A 19,919-nucleotide genomic window follows, 5' to 3' on the forward strand; every position below is an offset into this window, starting at 1 on the left:
CTTATGGTAATTTTAGCACTCCATAGCCTAGTTTCATAATACAGATATTCCCCTCTTAGATTCTATGATTCTCGCTGACATTTTTTATGTATTTGATTTGTATTGCCAATGCGTCGTTCGTGCTTACTGTAAATCGCTCTGGATTAAGAGCGTCTGCTAAAATGCCTAAATTGTAAATTGTGGTTCTAGTCTCACAGCTGGGGGGCTGTTAGTTAGTCACTCGGAGTAGCAGCTCTCGACATGTGAAAGGCATTGGCAAGGCAGAGAGCTATAGGTCATATTTCAGCAGCGCGGTCCGTCCCGGGCCGAGGGGAAAAAAATTAAAAGGGCTGACAGCAGCAGGCTGGCTATTGTCTGGGAGCGCTGCCTTTAAACACCTCTCTGGTGTGCCACGGCGCTCGTTGTGCACAGCTGTGACAAAATGTCCCTGTCCACGTTCCAAAACTATAGGAATGGGCCCTAATTACACATCTTCTTATTGTCCCACGTTAAGAAGGGTTTGTGGGTGTGATGCTTGTGTGCGTGCGTGTGTGTGTGTGTGCGTGTGTGTGCGTGTGCGTGTGTGTGCGACTGTGTGTGTGCGTGTGCGTGTGAGAGTTTGGGAGTTTATGTTTTTTGTGGTGTTTTGTGAGGAAGCGCCTTCTCTCTCTCTCTCTCTCTCTCTCTCTCTCTCTCTCTCTCTCTCTCTCTCTCTCTCTCTCTATATATATATATATATATATATATATATATATTATATATACAGGTTTCTCCTGTGAGACACAGACCAAGTAAGACAGCATTTGTGCTATTTTATCATGAACATTAGGTGAGGACCAATTATATGAAGATAGGTTGTAAAGTGATGAAGTGGTCCGTTAACGTATAGTGAAGTATAAAGTACAAAGTATTGAAAATAGAGAAATACTCATGTAAAGCGAAAGTACCTCAAAAAAGTCCACTTCCACTACTGTGTCTATGCGTATAAGTAGTAAGAAAGCAAGGGGTGCATACTTAGTTTAGACTAGTCATTGGTTAGACATGGGTTAAGGTTAGGTTTAGGTGTGCTGCCCCGTGGGAGGTTAGGGTTAGGGTGAGGGTTTGAGATAGGTTGTAGTTGTAGGACTAATGACTGGTCTAACCAATGACTAGTCTAAACCAAAAACTGTCTAAACTAAGTACTGAAAGCAAGCCTTGCCGAGTCATGAGGCCCCTCAGGTGCGTGTGTGTGTGCATAGTGCGCGCATGTGTTTTGTGGCAGCCCGTGTAATTTATATATGGCATATAAATGTCATGTCTGTCACGTACGTGAGCCTTACGTTTCTGATTACATGACTATGGAGAAAACCTCTGTCGCAAAGCTATAATCTGGCACTCTGTGCTGGCCACTATGATGATAGAGTCTAGTTTGTGTGAGCGGGCACTGAAATGAAACGCTGACCGTGCATCTGCAGCTGCTGCTGCTGCACGATACAGTATGCCTTCTTCTCGTGAAATACGTCTTGAATTCGATGCACTGCGACTCGGCGTTAATGGCTAGGTCTAATTTACGGTTCGATGGAAAAGCTTTGTGCGAGAAAAAAAATGCATACAATTTAAAAATTAAACACTATATGCAGTTTGGAAAGCTATGCATCTTCTACTGCAAAAAAAAAAGGCTACTAACTGTATGCATGAGCTGGTTGCATAACCCATTTTGGGCGGGAACCCCTTTTGGTGTTAGCATTATGTTATGCTTTAGCTATTGAAAAATAGCAGATCTACAAATGAACTTGTAGATCTGCTATTTTTGAAACATCGTGAAAATGTGCTGCAAATCATTGAATATATATTCTTTATGTTGTTCCAGGGACCCCCCCCCCCCCCCCCCCCCCATAAGCAAAGATTTGAGTTAAAAACGTTCGCTCTGAAAGAATATATATTCAAAGATTTGCGCAACACATTTTCACGATTTTTCTAAAATAGCAGACCTACAAGCTCGTAGCGTGGCACTCGGTGCCGCGCTATGAGCTTGTGGATCTGCTATTTTTCAACAGCTAAAGTGCAACATAATGCTTAAAACACCAAAAGGGGTTCCCGCCCCAAAATGGGTTAAGTTCTCTCGACACCTGTTATACTGTATGGTCGGGATATGTGCTTATCCTAGCTCTTTGCACGTGCACACTGCACAGTTGCAGCGCTCGCTCTCTCGCTCCCTTTCAGAAAGCTGAATGGGACGCTTAGCGATATAGCGCTCACCTGGGACTCAGACAGCCCTTCCACCTGTAAAGTGTCGATTATCCCATTTTGGACGGGAACCTCTTTTGGTGTTTTAATAAACATTATGTTACAATTTAGCTATTGGAAAAATAGCAGATCTACAAGCTCATACTTGTAGGTCTGCTATTTTTGGAAATATCGTGAAAATGTGCCTCAAATCTTTGAATATAATATATTCAAAGATTTGAGGCACATTTTCACGATATTTCCAAAAATAGAGTTAAAATGTTCACTCTGTAACAATATATTATATTGTTACAGAGTGAACATTTTAACTCGAATCTTTGCTTCTGGGGAGGTTCCTGGAACCACATATTTTCAGATGGGGGGTCGGAGGCATATTACATATAATTTTTGGGGTCCTTGACATGAAATATCGAGCACCACTGATATAGAAACATGAGGTTTTTTCAGAAAAAAATACATTTTAAAAAAGGCATTTTTTTAAAATGTCGACGTCAGGCCTAAATGGGTTATGTAACACTTGGCAGAGGGATGTGGGCGTGGCCTGTTAGGCTCTCTGGCTGTGCGGCTTTCACAGTGGTGGAGAGTAACTAAGTACATGTACTCAAGTACTGTACTTACAGTATAAAGCACTATTTTGAGGTATTTGTACTTTACTTGAGTATTTCCCTATAGTGTCCAATACCTTTACTTCTACTCCACTACGTCTCGGATCCAAATATTGTACTTTTTACTCCGCTGCGCTTATTTGAAAATTTTAGTTACGACTACTTTGATTTTGATTATTCTAATTTTCCGCCTGCAGGTGACATATATACCCAACCTACAGTGTGAGAGTGGTTTAGAGGAGTTACATGCACATGGACACTCAGAAATAACTCTAAATTAAAGAAAGAAAGAAAAGCCAGTTAGATCTCACATGTTGAATGTGAAAAGAAAGGTCTTGGTTGTAGAAGTGTGCTTCTAATAAGTGCAGTTTTACCATAAAGTTAAGAGCCCAGACAGCTGGGACGAGTTGTACTTTGTGGCCCTTAACGACCTAGCATAGCTCAACTCAGGTCTGCATCCTCTCTCTCTCTCTCTCTCTCTCTCTCTCTCTCTCTCTCTCTCTCTCTCTCTCTCTCTCTCTCTCTCTCTCTGCCACCCCTTGCCTCTGGCTTCCTACAATCAAACACAGACATCAGCTTTTTACAGTCTCAATAAAGAGCGCCTTAAAATAACACTCGTTTGTCTCACAGCCTGCACAGGACTCTCTCTGTCCTGTCCTGTCCTGTGTGCGTGCGTGCGTGCGTGCGTGCGTGCGTGCGTGCGTGCGTGCGTGCGTGCGTGCATGACGTGTGCATGTCTGTGTGCGACTCGTCATCGATAATGTTCCCAGTGCAGCTTTGGACATAATTCTAGTATGATGATGATGAACTATTAGTCGGTTAATGAATGCGTTGTGTGGTTTGACCCTCCCGTCTGCTCCTCATGGAAGGAGCTACGGAGGCTCCCGCTGCTCTTGTCTCTATACAGTATATACAGTAGTGACCTTAATGTGTGATGACGGGAAGCTTGAAAGGGACACTTCACCCATTTTGCAACCAGATCATATTTTATCCCATTTAGGCCTGACGTCAAAATAAATAAAAAGTATTCTGAAAGAATATATTCAAGATTCAAGATTTGTGCCACATTTTCACGATTTTTCAAAAATAGCAGACCTACAAGCTCGTAGCGCGCCACTCGGTGGCGCGCTACGAGCTTGTAGATTTTGCTGCTATTTTTCAATAGCTAAATAATGCTTAGTTAAAACTAATGGGTTAATTAATCCAAAATGGGTTAATGATGTTTGGGAGACAAGAAACACTTTCCTGGGGGCTTTTAGGTGGGTATTATTTAATACGTGTTTTTTTTTAGATATTTTAGTATTTCAAAGTGTCCATGAACTCCATGATGTCATGGAGGACACTGGGCTCACTTCCTTCCTGGACTGCAATTCCCATAATGCTTTGGTGCACTGCTCCTCCTCGTGGATAGGTTGGAAGGCTGTCTTACAGCGCATGCAGGCACACCTGAACTCCCGCATGCACGGCCAAAAGCCGCTGTCTGCCGGGCGTCTCTTCCTGGTTTTTAGACAGCTGGTGGATGGAAATGAAGCTGGGTGGACGCCGGCAGACCTCGGTGTGCTTACACCCTTATACTGAGACATAATGTAGTCCAGGAAGAAAGTGGCATCATGGAGTTCATGGACACTTTGAAATACTAAAATATCTAGTAAAAACACATACCGGTATTACCCACTTAAAAACCCCAGGAAAGTGTTTCTTGTCTCCCAAAGATCATTAAAATAAGATCTTTAAAAAGGGACCCGTACGAGTGAGTCTCTAACTCTTGAGTAGCATACGAATGGCACCAAATGGACCCACACACGGGTCCGTTTGGTTCCATTCGTACACGGTCAGAAATGTGAAAGTTTGGGAAACCGCTGTCGTGGGACGAATCTGTTTAAACTCCCATCATTCCTTTCCGCTGACGTTGCGAAACGCACTTCCACAACGAGGAAAAGAGACACACTCAAAGTGACCCCTAAGGGTCTGCATTGGGCTTGTGTGTGTGTGTGTGTGTGTGTGTGTGTGTGTGCGTGTGCGTGTGCGTGTGCGTGTGCGTGTGCGTGTGCGTGTGCGTGTGTGTGTGTGTGTGCATGTGCGTGGTGCCAAAACACAGCTGACACACCAGACCAGACATCTTCATTCTTGCAGTGACTCACTCACAGGCTTAATGTGTGTGATCACATTGTGCTTTTTTCCCCCCTCCATTATATCCACCACACAAAGATTCATGGGAAGCTTGTGTGCTTTGTTAGTGTTAGCTGAGATCGCTCAGTGCAGTGGAACCGTTTTTCAGCAGCAGTTTCGTTTCACCGTCTTCTTGGATGAAGCCTTTTTTTGGGGGGGAGGGGGGGGGGTTAGTTTTCCAGCGTCCCCTCGTCGTCGTAATCCCCCCAGAGATGACACACACGAGCCAAGAACAGAACTGGAACGAGATCCAGCGTCTCTACCAGGGTGTTCTAGCAAAAGAAACTAAGTTATTCTGAAGGCAACGCTGGCAGTTCGACAACAGCGTGAACAAATTGTCCCTGGTGGGTTTAGATTACAAATTAAAACCTTGCTTAGTCATAAAATAAATCCAGCTCTGCGTGTAAGAAGTACGAGTTGTTGGGAACGGGATGACATGCTTTTTTTGGGGGACGACGACGACGACGGCTTTAATCGAATAGTTTGGTGCAACAGGCTTTTGTGTCTGAGAACATGTGGTACACGCGCACACACATGCACGCACACACATGCACGCACGCACGCACGCACGCACGCACGCACGCACGCACGCACGCACGCACGCACGCACGCACGCACGCACGCACGCACGCACGCACGCACGCACGCACGCACGCACGCACTCTCACACACACACACACACACACACACACACACACACACACACACACACACACACACACACACACACACACACACACACAGAGAGAAGCAGACCCGGTTCCCTGAGCTGCCTGGGGATCCTTCAGAACCTTCTCTCTCTCTCTCTTACGCTCTTATGTTTCTCTTTCTTGCTTGTCTGTCTTTCTCTTTTCTCTGACTCTGCTCTCTCTCTCTCTCTCTCTCTCTCTCTCTCTCTCTCTCTCTCTCTCTCTGTTCTCTCTTTTGCTCCTTGTGCTCCCCTTTCTCTCTTTTCTCTTTCATCCTCATTCCCTCTAGATCTCTCTCCCTCCACTCTCTTCTCTCTCCCTCTTTCCCTCCCTTAGTCCCTCCCTCCCTCTCTCCCTCTCTCTCTCTGCTCCTCCCTCTCTTTTCTCTCCCTCTCTCTCTCTGCTCCTCTCTCTCTTCCCCCCTCTCTCTCCCTATTTCCCTCCCTAGTCCCTCCCTCCCTCTCTCTCTCTGCTCCTCCCTCTCTTTTCTCTCCCTCTCTCTCTCTGCTCCCCTCTCTCTTCCCCCCTCTCTCTCCATATTTCACTCCCTAGTCCCTCCCTCCCTTTCTCTCTCTGCTCGCCCCTCTCTCTTCCCCCCTCTCTCTCCCTCTGTCCCTCCCTCTCTCCCTCTCTCTCCCTCTCTCTGTATGTCTTGACCTCTGTAAATCAAACCGTTTGTGTTTAGATGTGTGTGTTCGGTGCAGGTCTGCTCATGTCTTCCTCGTTGCACATGCCAAGTGGCTCCATTTGTCTTACATGATGACTTAGAGGGCTAAATCACTCATTTCCCATTTGGCGGAGGGGTGCGCAAGGGGGGGGGGGAGATTTGGGTTTTACGACGTGCATTGTTAAAATAATTAAAACGGGCAACGCAGACGCGGTGTGTGCACATGCACACATGTGCATGCGTTGCTTGCGCGTGTGTGTGTGCGTGCGTGCGTGCGTGCGTGCGTGTGTGTGTGTGTGCCTGCCAGGTATTAATCATCTCTTCCGTTGTGACTCTTGTGTAGCTCTCCTTTTCTCACACGGTTCTCTCTCATTAGACGACGATGAGATGACAATCATTGGACGCGGCCCCGACAAAAAGGTCCGCCGTCACCTTCTCGGTTCCGCTCGCTTGACCTACTTTTCAGGAATGCCTGTTCAGCGCGTGACAATTATTACTCGCAGATGTTTCCTCCCCCACATCTTTGTTTATTTATAAGCCGCTATATCGTTTTTTTTCTTCCTTTTCTACCTCCGGGGGGGTCACGGAGTGTGACGGCTCTGACCCCCACGACGTGTGAGTTTACAGTGGTTTTCAGTGGTTTTCAACCCTTTTCATATCGAGGCACTCATTCATTATTTGGCATTTGAGCCCCGGGACCACCGTTTGATGACATTTAGCTTCTCAAGACCCAAAACTAAAAAAATATTTTGTGATCGTTAAGATCTTTAACGATAAGATTTTGTCCACAATTCCACGCTGTATCGATGTTGGTATATCATTTAGGAGAGATAACAGGTAGGCCTAAATGATACAAAATTATTATTATTTTACTTGTAAATTAAGTAATGCATTATGTTTAACAATAACTTTGAGAGCGTAAAATGAAACCAAATGGACACGTACGGGTAGCAGACCTACAAGCAGACCTACAAGCTCGTAGCGCGCCACCGATTAGCGCGCTACGAGCTTGTAGGTCCTCTATTTTTGAAAAATCGAAGAACGACTGACATACAAACATAGCTTTTTCAGAAAACTGTCAGGATGTAGAAGACATTTTTAGAATCTGATCTCAGGTCAAAATGGGTTAAAGATCTTATTTTAATGATCTTTGGGTCCATGTGGTTTTATTTCATGCTTTCAAGAGTTAAAGTTCTATAAGGGGTCCATTTGGTTACCAAATGTTGGTGGTCAATTAATGCGGAAGTGCAAACGAGCGATCCAATGTTAAACCCCAGCTCCACGGGGTTTCCTCGTCATGATAAATCCAACGGGGTCCGCCTGCAGTTCACGCTCTAACCAGTAGGGATGAGAGCCTCCCTGGGGGCTTGGTTTATACAGTCAGTTACCATTGGTCTTGTCCCTTTTCATTTAGCTGTTCTTTTCCTTTTGCAAATATTGGAAAATTAGTTCCGAAATCAACCAGCAGGTGGAGCAGTGGAGTATGTTTTTATATATAACGTGAGACTCACGCCTTCCTGTGTGTGTGTTTCCTGCAGGGAGACATCCAGCAGCTGATGATCGTGGGCGACCACCGCGCCGCCTACGACTACTGCGAACACTACAGCCCCGACTGCGAGGTCCCCATGCCCGAGCAGCCCCAGAACCAAGACCCCAACACCGACGAATACGTGAGTATATCTATCGGACCTCTTTCACTGTGTGAATATCATCATGTCCCCATTTGTACTGTATACCTTTCTCGACGGAGTTACAAATGGGGTTAAGGCCGGGGCCCAGGTCCATTTGGTTCCACGTGTATACCTTCTCAGAGTTACACATGGGTTAAGTGTCCATTTGGTACCATTTGGGTCCACATGAAGCCATGCATGTTGTACCCTTTCAAATGGGTTTGAAAGGGTTTCAAATGGGTTAATTAAACATTAAATGATTTAACAATTGCTTGTAACAAAATAACTATATTGGATCCACTGGAACACTTTTTTTATGAAAAGTATTGAACATACAAGGTTTCCAGCGACAGCGACAATATTAAAGGAGCATTCAGTGATTTGGGTGATTTGGAAAACCACCCAGTCCGCCCCGGTAACAAAATGTGCACATGCACGCACTACAGTGGGGGGAAGTGCAACAGGCCAACAGCATGTGCACCAAGGCCCGCCCCCACTCGATCATGATTGGAGGAAGGCCCCTCTCATCCTGATTGGATGAAGACTTTGCCACCCGCCACCAAAACTGAAACTAGGGTTTTTTGACCCCAGGGGCTCACTGGGGACAGGGAGGAACTCCTTATATGGTCAGCACACTCTATAGTAGGGAGGTTTATAAAAAAGAAAAGAAAAAATAAGTGATATTTGAATGAAGTGAAATCACTGAATATACCTTTAAGGGATATGGACAATGGGCTTCCTTGAGCATTTCATCCCAGATGAAACAGTTCTCTCTGAGGATTGAATGTCCCAACGGGCAATTTCCTGCTAATGACCTCTAGCATGCGGCGGGGGGCAGCGCGTGTCACGCTATCCAAAGAGAAAAAAACTGCAAAAATAACATAATCTTAGTGGAGAAGAAAGCCAGTCATAACAATGCTATGAATTATGAGTTCAATATGACGACAACGGTCGCCCAAACAGAGCTGAAGCTGATCAAATAAAAGGCTGAGAAAAGTACACAGTGATAACATCTTTAGCGTTAATTTAACTTTGAGAGAGTACGGAATCTACGGATCGGTACCAAATTGACTCTTAATAATGCCCTCGGGCCTTCTTGATTACTACAGACGTCACACAAAAGCATATAGAAAGTATAGCAGATCTGCAAGCTAGAAACGCCTGTAGATCTGCTATTTTTGGATTTTGGATCCTGGAACAGTTTTGGACATAATATTATTATGAGGTTTCCACACCGACGGACGGAGATGAATGATAATACCCTAATCAGATTTGGAAGTTGCGGACATACAATACTGTAATGTTGAAAAGAGCTGTTTGGCGGCACCTTGTTTGAAAGGCTGCCAGATGAAAAGTGCTGACTGAAGAGACATTTATTTTATTTTTTTATGCTATGCAGTTCCTTAAACCATTTAGGCCTGACGTCGAAAATGTATTCTTTTCTGAAAAACCTAAGATAAAATATATTTTGATCATTGATATGTTTCTATATCAGTGTGTCTCAATATTTCATGTCAAGGACCCCAACAATTATATGTAATATGCCCCCCCCCCCCCATCTGAAAATATGCATAATAAGATTTGAGTTCATGTGATAATAATATATATTCAAAGATTCGAGGCACATTTTCACGATTATTCAAAAATAGCAGACCTACAAGTGCCGCGCTACAAGCTTGTAGATCTGCTATTTTTCAATATAGCTAAAGTATAGCGTAATGCTTTAAAACACCAAAAGGGGTTCCCGCCCAAAATGGGTTAATAATATGCAGGAAGGAATGATATGGTGGCTGCCTGCATCACTTTATTCTATCATTCCATGCACTGAATATTGATGCGTTATGCACCTGCTACAGTATATATATACAGTAAGCTCTCCACAGAGTGGGATATAGTAGCTCTCCACTTGCCAACACTTTGCGCAATAAGCGCAGTTAGGGCTCGGCGATATATCAATATCGATACTGTGAGTCTGTGATATATGAAACTAGAGGATATTGCAATATCGTGATATGGGGTATTCCTGGTTTTAAGCCTTATTTTATACTCCAAAAGATATCCCCATGCACAGTGCACGGGGAGCATTTGTTTGCTATTTGGATTGCGTATAACCCACTATACAACATTTTTACTTAACCCATTCGGTGGCGCGCTACGAGCTTGTAGGTCTGCTGTTTTTGAAAAATCGTAAAAATGCGGCACACATCTTTGAATATATATTCTTTCAGAGCGAACTTTTTTTTTAAATTTTGATGTCAGGCCTAAATGGGTTAAAATGAAGGATAAATCATCATAATAATAATAGTCCAGGACGTATTTCAATTGTTGGTCTTCTCACAAACAAACGAAAAGCACAGATAACCCACGTTTTTTGGCTGCCATAGCTGTAATAAATAGAAACCATTTACATGACACAAACAATTAGAACACCACGTTATATCTTCCAGTATCACATTTCTAAATCATTTCCGTCAATCTAATAATACCAGTCGATTAAGAAAGGAACATAATGATTCATCGCCCCACCCCATACACCGCCTTATTGACCTCTCCTGTGCCCTGTGGGGGGGGGGGGGGGGGGGGGGGGGGGGCGTACTGTACTGTACTGTATATGTGTCCACATGGGCAAAGTCATTAAGAAGAGCGGCAGCTGTTTTCTGAGCGTCAGAAACAACGCAAGCCATCGCTATGTACTCGCTGTCATGTTTAGAAAAGCCGGTGCTGGCGTGTTGACGGAGGTTATGACAGATGCACTCACACAAATGGAGCGGGAAAGCCATCCATCATTCAGCACAGTATAACAAGTTGCAACAGAGAGAGAGAGAGAGAGAGAGAGAGAGAGAGAGAGAGAGAGAGAGAGAGAGAGAGAGAGAGAGAGAGAGAGAGAGAGAGAGAGAGAGAGAGAGAGAGCGGTACACACAGTACACTGAGTACAGTGTGCCGCATGCGGTACCGAGGAGAATGGGAAGGTTGAGCAGAAGGGGAACATTCCTGCGAGTTTTCTGATCAATGGCTTATGTTTGGCACACGCCTCCCTCCCTCCCTGCCTCCCTCCCTGCCTGCCTCCCTCCCTGCCTGCCTCCGCCCCATCCATCCAGCTCCATTACCATACAACATGACTGATGATGATGCTGCACTTCAACAGTGGTGGGAAAAAAAAGTACTCCCATTTTTTTTTATACCTACTGTAAGTGAAAGTGTCCAATACTGCATTACAGAAATACTCGACACTCAAGTAAAAGTCCGGGATTCAATTATGTGCTTGAGTAAAAGTACGCAAAAGCTTCAAGGCTTCGAAATGTAGTTGGAGTACCCGAAAGTAAGAGTAGGCATTATGAAGTAAATGTCCGGAAATCAATTATGTGCTTGAGTAAAAGTATACAAAAGCTTCAAGGCTTCGAAATGTAGTTGGAGTACCCAAAAGTAAGAGTAGGCATTATGAAGTAAAAGTCCGGAAATCAATTATGTGCTTGAGTAAAAGTACGCAAAAGCTTCAAGGCTTCGAAATGTAGTTGGAGTACCCAAAAGTAAGAGTAGGCATTATGCAGAATGTTCCCATTTCAAATGTATTCTTTTTATAATCTTTTGAAAAATGAAATATTCACAATGCGTCGCACGAAAAAAAGATCTGCTATTTTCAACAACCTTGTATCTGTGGAACTGAAAATGTAATGCCTCAACTCCTTAGCCTGGCTAATAAGCCAGACTAATTTCTTTTTTTTCTTTTTGCCAACGGCTGATTCGGTCTGGCTTATTAGCCAGGCTATCAACTCCTTGCATTCCAAGTGCTTATCGGGGCCGGGGGTGGTGGGTCCTCAGTTTAAATATGATTACTTTGGGGGTTCACGACCTGATAAAAGCACCCCAAAGAGGTTCCCCTATTTAGCAGCATTCTTGAGCCGTATAGGGTTTAAGAAGTGGAGGTAACAACAACAACAACAGCAGCAGCACAGTAACACATAATCCTACGGCCGTCGTGACTCGATGATGCATTATTAACACTTGATCGTTCCCTGTGTCTGTCTCTCTTTTCACCCGACCAATGTGTGTTTCTTTGGGTGTCGTGCAGAACACGGAGGAGGACAGCTATTACTATGAGTACCCTTACTATGAGGACATGGACGGAAAGCCCTTTGAAAACAAGCCCGGCGAGGAGACAACCACGGAAGTCGTCAAGGTACGCCACCGTACTACACTCGACGACTTAACCCATTTTGACCTGAGCTTGTAGATCTGCTATTTTTCAATAGCTAAACATAATGCTAACACCAAAAGGGGTTCCCGCCCAAAATGGGTTAAACTGCAAAGTCCACAAGTCCTTAATCTGACCGGGAGAGAGCACGGACGTATAACCAAATGGACGCGTTTGTGTGGGTCCATTTGGTTACATTTGTGTGCACCCTCTGAGTTATCACTGAGGATTTCTTTTGTACTGCCTGCACTAAACAGGATATCGATCTACACACCAATAGGGCCACCAAAATGTGCAAAACGTTCTACATCTGTTGAAATGCACTTAGAGCTGCAGTCCGGGAACTTATTTGAATGAATGAATGAATGAATGAATGAATGAATGAAACATTAGTTTTATGTTAATGCAATATAACTAATACTGTACCTCTGCCTACTCTTCCATTTAGACCCATTTGTCTCGATTCCAAATTTAAGTTGACTGATTGATTGTCACACAAATGAACGCGATTAACAATTTAATTGTACGTTTCGCATTGAACGTTGGCACACGTTACAATTTGTATTTCCAGTTTTCCTTTTAGGCTTCGTAATCACAAATTGCACAGGACAAAGAATAATATACAAAGAAAAGAAAAGAAAACTTACAGACATTTTTCAACATGGAAACGATCTAAAATAATTTGCGATTATGCAATTATTATGTAATAATTGTGACAGGCCTATTGTCAGTTAGGACACCTCCTGGTGTCAGGATAGAGGTTACTCCCTGAAGATCATACGTCCCAATATCAGGGCCATGAATCTTAACAGATTGTAGCTTTTTAATATTATTTGTGACTAAATTTGACTGAGGGACTGCCATTGGATTTTTCAGAATTTTCGTTTTTTCACGTCATATGAAAGCAGGGAATAGCTTCAAATTGACATATTGGCTGTTCAGTTTGACCCACCAGTTTTGGAGATATGGCTTATAGAGTAATGTCTTGCAGAAAACAGCGAGTTGAGAAAACAGGCTTGAAAGGTTCACTCATTACACCTAGCTACATGTTTAAACATTTATTTCATATTTACATGTCGATTTCAGCTCTGACACTTATTTCAGACATGCTCTAGTATGTGAAGAGTCTGCCTGTGCTATTAACTCATTAACAAAATGAATGAGAAAAAGTGAATCATTAAAAGGTTTTTCTCCTCTGGTGAAAAGCTGTAATTTGCGTGATGGCAGTCTCTCAGTCAAATCTGGTCACATTTGTCCAACCAACAGCATGTCAAATGTCACGTCAAAACAAACAAAACGTGTCTCTTTGTCTTTCAGGTCCAAGGGGGAGGGAAGGAGGTTCTGGGGACGGCCATCAGAGGAGGGGGAAGCGCCAGCGCCGGCGCGGCCGCCGAGGGCAAAGTGCTGACCTCCTCCATCTCCTCCGCCGGGGGCTCCTCCTCTTCGTCCTCTGCTGCGGGGGGCTCCGTTGGCAAGGCGGCCGCCGCCGCCGCGGCCGAAGCGGGCGAGGCCTACGCGGAGGAGGCCAGCCCGTACGACAGCTACGACACCTACGGCAACTACGAGACGTACTACGACGAGGCCGCCACGGCGGAGCCCGACGCCGACTCGGACACCTCGGACGCCCCTCCCCGACGTGTCACCATCACCGGCACCGGCACCGGCGGAGAGCTGGACCTCGGCCTGGGCTCCAAGGTGGACCTGGGAACCGGAGCGGACATCGAGAGGAAGGTCATCGGGGACACCGACACCATCACCATGACCGCCAACAGGACTTCAGTGGGTTTACTGATAGACCTATATAGCCTATAAAAGACCTATACAAATATATATAAATATATATGTAAAAATTAAAATAAATAACGTAACTTTACGTCTTAAAACGTAACCTGATGTTCCTGGCACAGATTGGGTTAACTTAGACCTGAATTTCAGTTATCAATGCCTTGGTGTTAGCTTTGCCTTAGTAGCTGCTTTGAGCTGTATTTAACCAGGACAGTCAGGCATTGAGATTAGAAATCTCTTTTTCGAGGGGAAACCTGGCCAAGACGGGCAGCTGCATGATTAAAAACACAGTTGCCAACAGAAAACAGATATTGAAGACTAAATAATGACAAAACACATTTCGAAAGAGATTTTTATCCATAACCAGATCAATTTAACCCATTTTGGGCGGGAACCCCTTTTGGTGTTTTAAACATTATGTTATAATTTTGCTATTGAAAAATAGCAGATCTACAAGCTCATAGCGCGCCACCGAGTGGCGCGCTACGAGCTTGTAGGTCTGCTATTTTTGAAAAATCGTGAAAATATTTATTTAGGATTTAGAAGAATTTTTTAAAATTTTGAGGTCAGGCCTAAATGGGTTAAAAGATTGGATTGGAAGTCTTTCTGCAACATATTTAGAGTGCAGTGCAGTACTTGCACCGATGTTGCCAGTGGAGCCTGCCATTGGCCACCCTGATCATGTGGGTTGAAAAAACGTCCCCACACGTCTGAACTTTATATAGACAATTCGGTGGAGGGCAACATGTCATTGTTCCGTTCCGTCCTCCCGTTAGTCCGACCGATTGCTAACACTAAACCCTATAACCTCAGTCTTAACCGGACACGTAGGTCGCTAACCCTAACCTCAGTCTTAACCGGCCACGTAGGTCGCTAACCTTAACCTCCGTTTTAACCCGCCATGCTTCGTCTATATCGTGTACGTTGACAAACTCCTTCAGCCAAGCATCGTAACGAAACATCTGACGCCATCAGAAAGACCAGTCTTTTCCACAGAGAAACTCTTGTTTAATTGTTGTAATCTATTTCTGCAATAGCTGCACGTATAGCTGTATTTCATCTTTCAGCGTTATGTTAATGTGTCGGGGACACAGTGTTGTTTTAGCTCTGCAGCCTGTATTTCACGTCAACACCTACGGCTGCTTTCCACCGTGGAACCAAACAGCGGTTTAAAAGCTGTCCCTGATTGGCCCTGGTCGTCATAATTGCGATTTCTCATACTCGTCGCCTAATGGGCCGAGGTCCTGACTGCTCTGCGGGGAACGTTTGCGGACCTACGTGATCTGGACGACCAATGCCAGGCTGATGTGTCACAGTGTGTTTTCTGCACGCTTCCCGTTTAACAAAGTACAAAGATTAAGCTTAATCTGTGACGGAGAAGAAGGAGACAGTGTCTCCCTCTTCTCCGGGTGGTACTCCTTTTGTTTTCCTAACTCGATCCGTGTTCTCGCAGGTCGGCAGTGTCTACGATGACGGCTACGGCGACGGCTATGACTACGGCGAGGAAGGCTACACCACCGGCGGAGGAGGAGGCAGCAGTAGCACCATCACCCTCGGAGGTGGCGGTGGCGGAGGTGGCGGTGGCGGAGGCGGCGGCAGTAGCAGCAGCACCATCAACCTCGGAGGTGGCGGTGGCGGAGGCGGCAGCAGTAGCAGCAGCACCATCAACCTCGGAGGTGGCGGTGGCGGCAGCAGTAGCAGCAGCACCATCAACCTCGGAGGTGGCGGCGGAGGAGGAGGAGGCAGCAGTAGTACCATCACCCTCGGAGGTGGCGGCGGCGGCGGCAGCAGCAGCAGTAGCACCATCAAACTTGGTGCTACTGCTACTCCGGCCAGCGCCGGAGCGGGAGCCGGGGGTTCAGTGGCCACCGGAACGGACCTGGGCCTGGACGGAGAGGCGGACTACACGGACCTGGACAGCTTCAAGGAGGAGCACATCACCGAGTACGGAGACGTGGACACGGACATCTACAACTACGACCTGGACTACGGAGACAAGACGACGGGCAAGGTCCTGCCCGCCGAGACCGACGAGTACTATGGACAGGTGAGACGATGACGAGGTTGGGGGGGGGCATGAATCACGATGATGCCCACAGACATGGTTAGACAAAATACAAATATATTGAAAGTATATATATATATATATATATATGCTCATGAGGATGAGGAGGATAGTGATGATGAGGAGATGGAGGAGAAGAGGAGGATGCTGATGGCATCATGTTTTGTGTTTGCCGTGTATAGGTCGATGGAGCTCGTGGTGAGAAGGGCCAGAAGGGAGAGCCTGCCGTCATTGAGCCTGTGAGTACATACCGTTATCTCTCTGAGCAACTGTAGGACCGTGTGAGGAGGCAGTCTGTATGGGGAATGCGTCGGGTGTTTACATCCGAGATCCACATCTAAACACAACCCTGAACCCCCAACCCCTTCTTCAACCTCTGACTGACGATCCTATAGAGGCCAAAGCCTCTCTTTTTTTTTTACGTTTCGCCGTGGCCCGGTCGTCAGACCCTTAGCGGGGCGGCGGCGGCGCTGGCCTGATACCTCGCAGCCCCCCCCCCCTCTGCCCCCCACATCAGGACGGACGACAGCGTAAACATTTGGAGAAAGACCACCGCACCGGATTGTAAATGGTCTCTGGTATCTAAACACACTGGGACCAGAGTAAACAGCAGGGAAAGATGGAGAGAGGGGAAATAACGCGAGGACATGCTTTAAGTCCCTGTCCGCCACTATTATCTCCTAGTAGTGTGATCCTCAGAGGGAAGAAAATAATAATCTCTGTCAATGTGCAGTATTTTCTCTCCCCCAAAAACATCGCTGAAGGAACCTTAACTGTCATTGATGTCCCCAGACGTCATTTCAGGGTTTTCCTTGATTACGTTAGATTGCTGCTCTTCGCCAACGTATACATGCATGAGAGCAAAGCTTTTTTACCACAAACTGTACAAGTAAAGGGTTTCCCCTAGATATTGACAAGCCTTTGCCACAAAACTGTACAACTAAACGATTTTTTTAGGTTTGTATTAGCTTTAACCACAAACTCTACAAGAAAAGGTTTTCCCCCTGGTATGTGTCCTCGTGTGCTTTCTCACATCAGATATTGACAGGCCAATGTGTTGACCTTGGTCTGTCCTTACCCTCATTTATTATGCCAGAATTCACAAATGAAAACAGCAAGCCAGCCAGTCACGTCCTTGTTAATTGGCAAAGGAAAGGCCATTTGAGGGAGAGAGGGGTGGATGGGGCTAAAATTAATCGACTAAATGATCACAAAACACTATTAAAGAGCATAATCAATAGATATGCGCAAATAAAACACACATTTAACCACACATCTCTCAATGACGATCTCACAATAATAGTATGTCACGCTGCGATGCAGTGAGATATCTGGCGTGCGATCAAGTATACATCAGGCTTCACACATGAACAGGATGTAGATATAAAGACACTACATTCATCTGGATTTTAAAGCTTTGCTGATACAGTAGATCAGTCAATTTAACCAGGTTTGTGTCTCTTTCTGTGTTTGCTTTGAATTAAAGATGTACGTTGCACAGCGTGCAATGCGATATGATTGAAGAATCCCTAAAGGAAATGACATTTCCCTGGTGGCGGAATTTTCGGCACACTTAAGCCTCTTCCACATCACAGCTGCAGCTGTCTCCGTTCAAACAAATGTCACCGCTCTGTTCTGTATGTGTGTGTGTGTGTGAGACGGAGAGAGAGAGAGAGAGAGAGAGAGAGAGAATGAAGAGACCTCAGATGCCCTTTCAGAGAGTGTGCGTGTGTGTATGTGTGTGTGTGTGTGTGTGTGTGCGTGTGCGTGTGCGTGTGCGTGTGTGTGCATGATGTACATATCGGCATGTACTGTATGTTCATGTGGCACACATACAGTACATGCTGATATGTACATCACGCACACGCGTGTGCGCGCGCACACACACACACACACACACACACACACACACACACACACACACACACACACACACACACACACACACACAGTCACACACACACACACACACACACACACACACACACACACACACACACACAGTCACACACACACACACACACACACACACACACACACACACACACACACACACACACACACACACACACACACACACACACACAGTCACACACACACACACACACACACACACACACACACACACACACACACACACACACACACAGTCACACACACACACACACACGCACACACACGCACACAGTCACACACACACAGGCGCACGCACGCACACACATCATACCATTCACTGAGGTTAATCTAACGGATCGTAAACAAACAAAAAGGTGAGCCTTTCATCTCATGTAACATGTAAGCACAGTTTAACTACACTTCTGCTGCCACCTAGTGGCGACAAAAGAGTTAAAAACCGCCTTGTGCCGACACGGCCCTTTGGTGTGGGTTGGGCTTTAGGGAGACAATGGGGCCCGATTCACAACGCTGGTCATAAATACCGTGTAAATAACCTCACGACGAAAAGGCTAATACAACTTGGCAAGGATATTATAAAAGCCCTTTCTACTGAACAATAATTGCTCACTCACCATTGCAGATGTGAAAAGATATCCGATGTCGGTACGATCAAAATATCAGCGTAAATTGCTTAGTGAATTGGGCACAATGGCTTTTTGACAGTCACCTCATCTCTCTCTCTCTCTCTCTCTCTCTCTCTCTCCCTCTCTCTCTCTCTCACCGTAACATTTTTACTCAGAAAAAAAACCCCACCATAGAATTAACTTGAGGGTTTGTGTGGGCCCACGGAAAGAACGTGTGGAATCACATGACTCAGGATATGTGTGGCTTTCCGTATCCACAACAAAGCAGGAAACCAAAAAAATGTCACAGGATCAACACACACACAATAGAGATCTATGCGACCACGAGGAGGTGCTTAGAACTGTCTACAACAATGCCACGGAGTCTGAGAGATGCAGAGCTCGAGGTTGACCTGTACTGTGTATATGTATGGTTACGTGAGGAAGATGTTATTGTGTTTGCAGTATTAACCCATTTTGGGCGGGAACCCCTTTTAGTGTTTTAAACATGTTATAATGTTGCTATTGAAAAATAGCAGATCTACAAGCTCATAGCACGCTACAAGCTTGTAGGTCTGCTATTTTTGAAAAATCGTGAAAATGTGGCATAAATTTGGAATATATCTTTTTTCAGAATGTTGGGGGGGGGGGGGGGGGGGGGTCCCTGGAACAACATATTTTCAGATGGGGGGGCCGGAGGCATATTACATAAAAAAATGTGGGTCCTTGACATGAAATATTGAGCACCACGGATATAGAAACATGAGGTTTTTCGGAAAACAATACATTTTAAAAAGACATTTTTTCGACGTCAGGCCTAAATGGGTTAATGCTGCATGTCAGATCTGACAAACATCGTTGTGCTCAAGTCCCGTCACGCAGTCCCCAGGGTACAACGTGTGTTTGGTATGTATACGCCGGTGTCATTTCAAAGTGGAAAAACACGATGCTATGTTTAATCAAACTGTTTCACTTGAACTTCAATTGTTGTAAAAGCTAAGCCCCCCTTTACACGAAAGCCCGTTCTCGTGCACGGAAAAAACGATTTTTTAAACGAAAACAGTGGTGTGACCTATCTCTCTACTCCAAAATGCCGTCCAACGGGACTTTTTTTTTCAATCGAAACCCAGTTCGATTCCTGTGCTTTTTCTTCTGGACGGGGTTGAAAAGATTAAAAGTCTGCTACCCAATACAGCACAGCGTCTCTGTCTCTGTCTGCTGCCGTTCACCCTTATGTTACCCCCCGAAGGAAATTCAATAAGGAGAGATCAAGTTGAGAGCCAAACACATTTTCTATTGAATTAAAGAATTAAAAGTTAAAACAAATAATGGGCGATTAGACACGATGATGGA

At 45.2% G+C, this 19,919-nt stretch overlaps 1 protein-coding gene across 1 annotated transcript in view; it reads left to right on the forward strand.

Moving 5' to 3' along the window:
* col5a1 (procollagen, type V, alpha 1) overlaps window positions 1-19,919 on the forward strand; it is a 156,079-nt gene that overhangs the window by 61,992 nt on the left and 74,168 nt on the right. Inside the window, exons 5-9 of the mRNA XM_079523820.1 lie at window positions 7,874-8,005; window positions 12,075-12,182; window positions 13,515-13,976; window positions 15,436-16,029; window positions 16,230-16,286. Of these exons, the coding sequence (XP_079379946.1) occupies window positions 7,874-8,005; window positions 12,075-12,182; window positions 13,515-13,976; window positions 15,436-16,029; window positions 16,230-16,286 (1,353 nt within the window). The remainder of the gene's footprint in view (window positions 1-7,873; window positions 8,006-12,074; window positions 12,183-13,514; window positions 13,977-15,435; window positions 16,030-16,229; window positions 16,287-19,919) is intronic.

The sequence above is a fragment of the Electrona antarctica genome, assembly GCF_951216825.1.
Source record: "Electrona antarctica genome assembly, chromosome: 16".
NCBI lineage: Eukaryota > Metazoa > Chordata > Actinopteri > Myctophiformes > Myctophidae > Electrona > Electrona antarctica.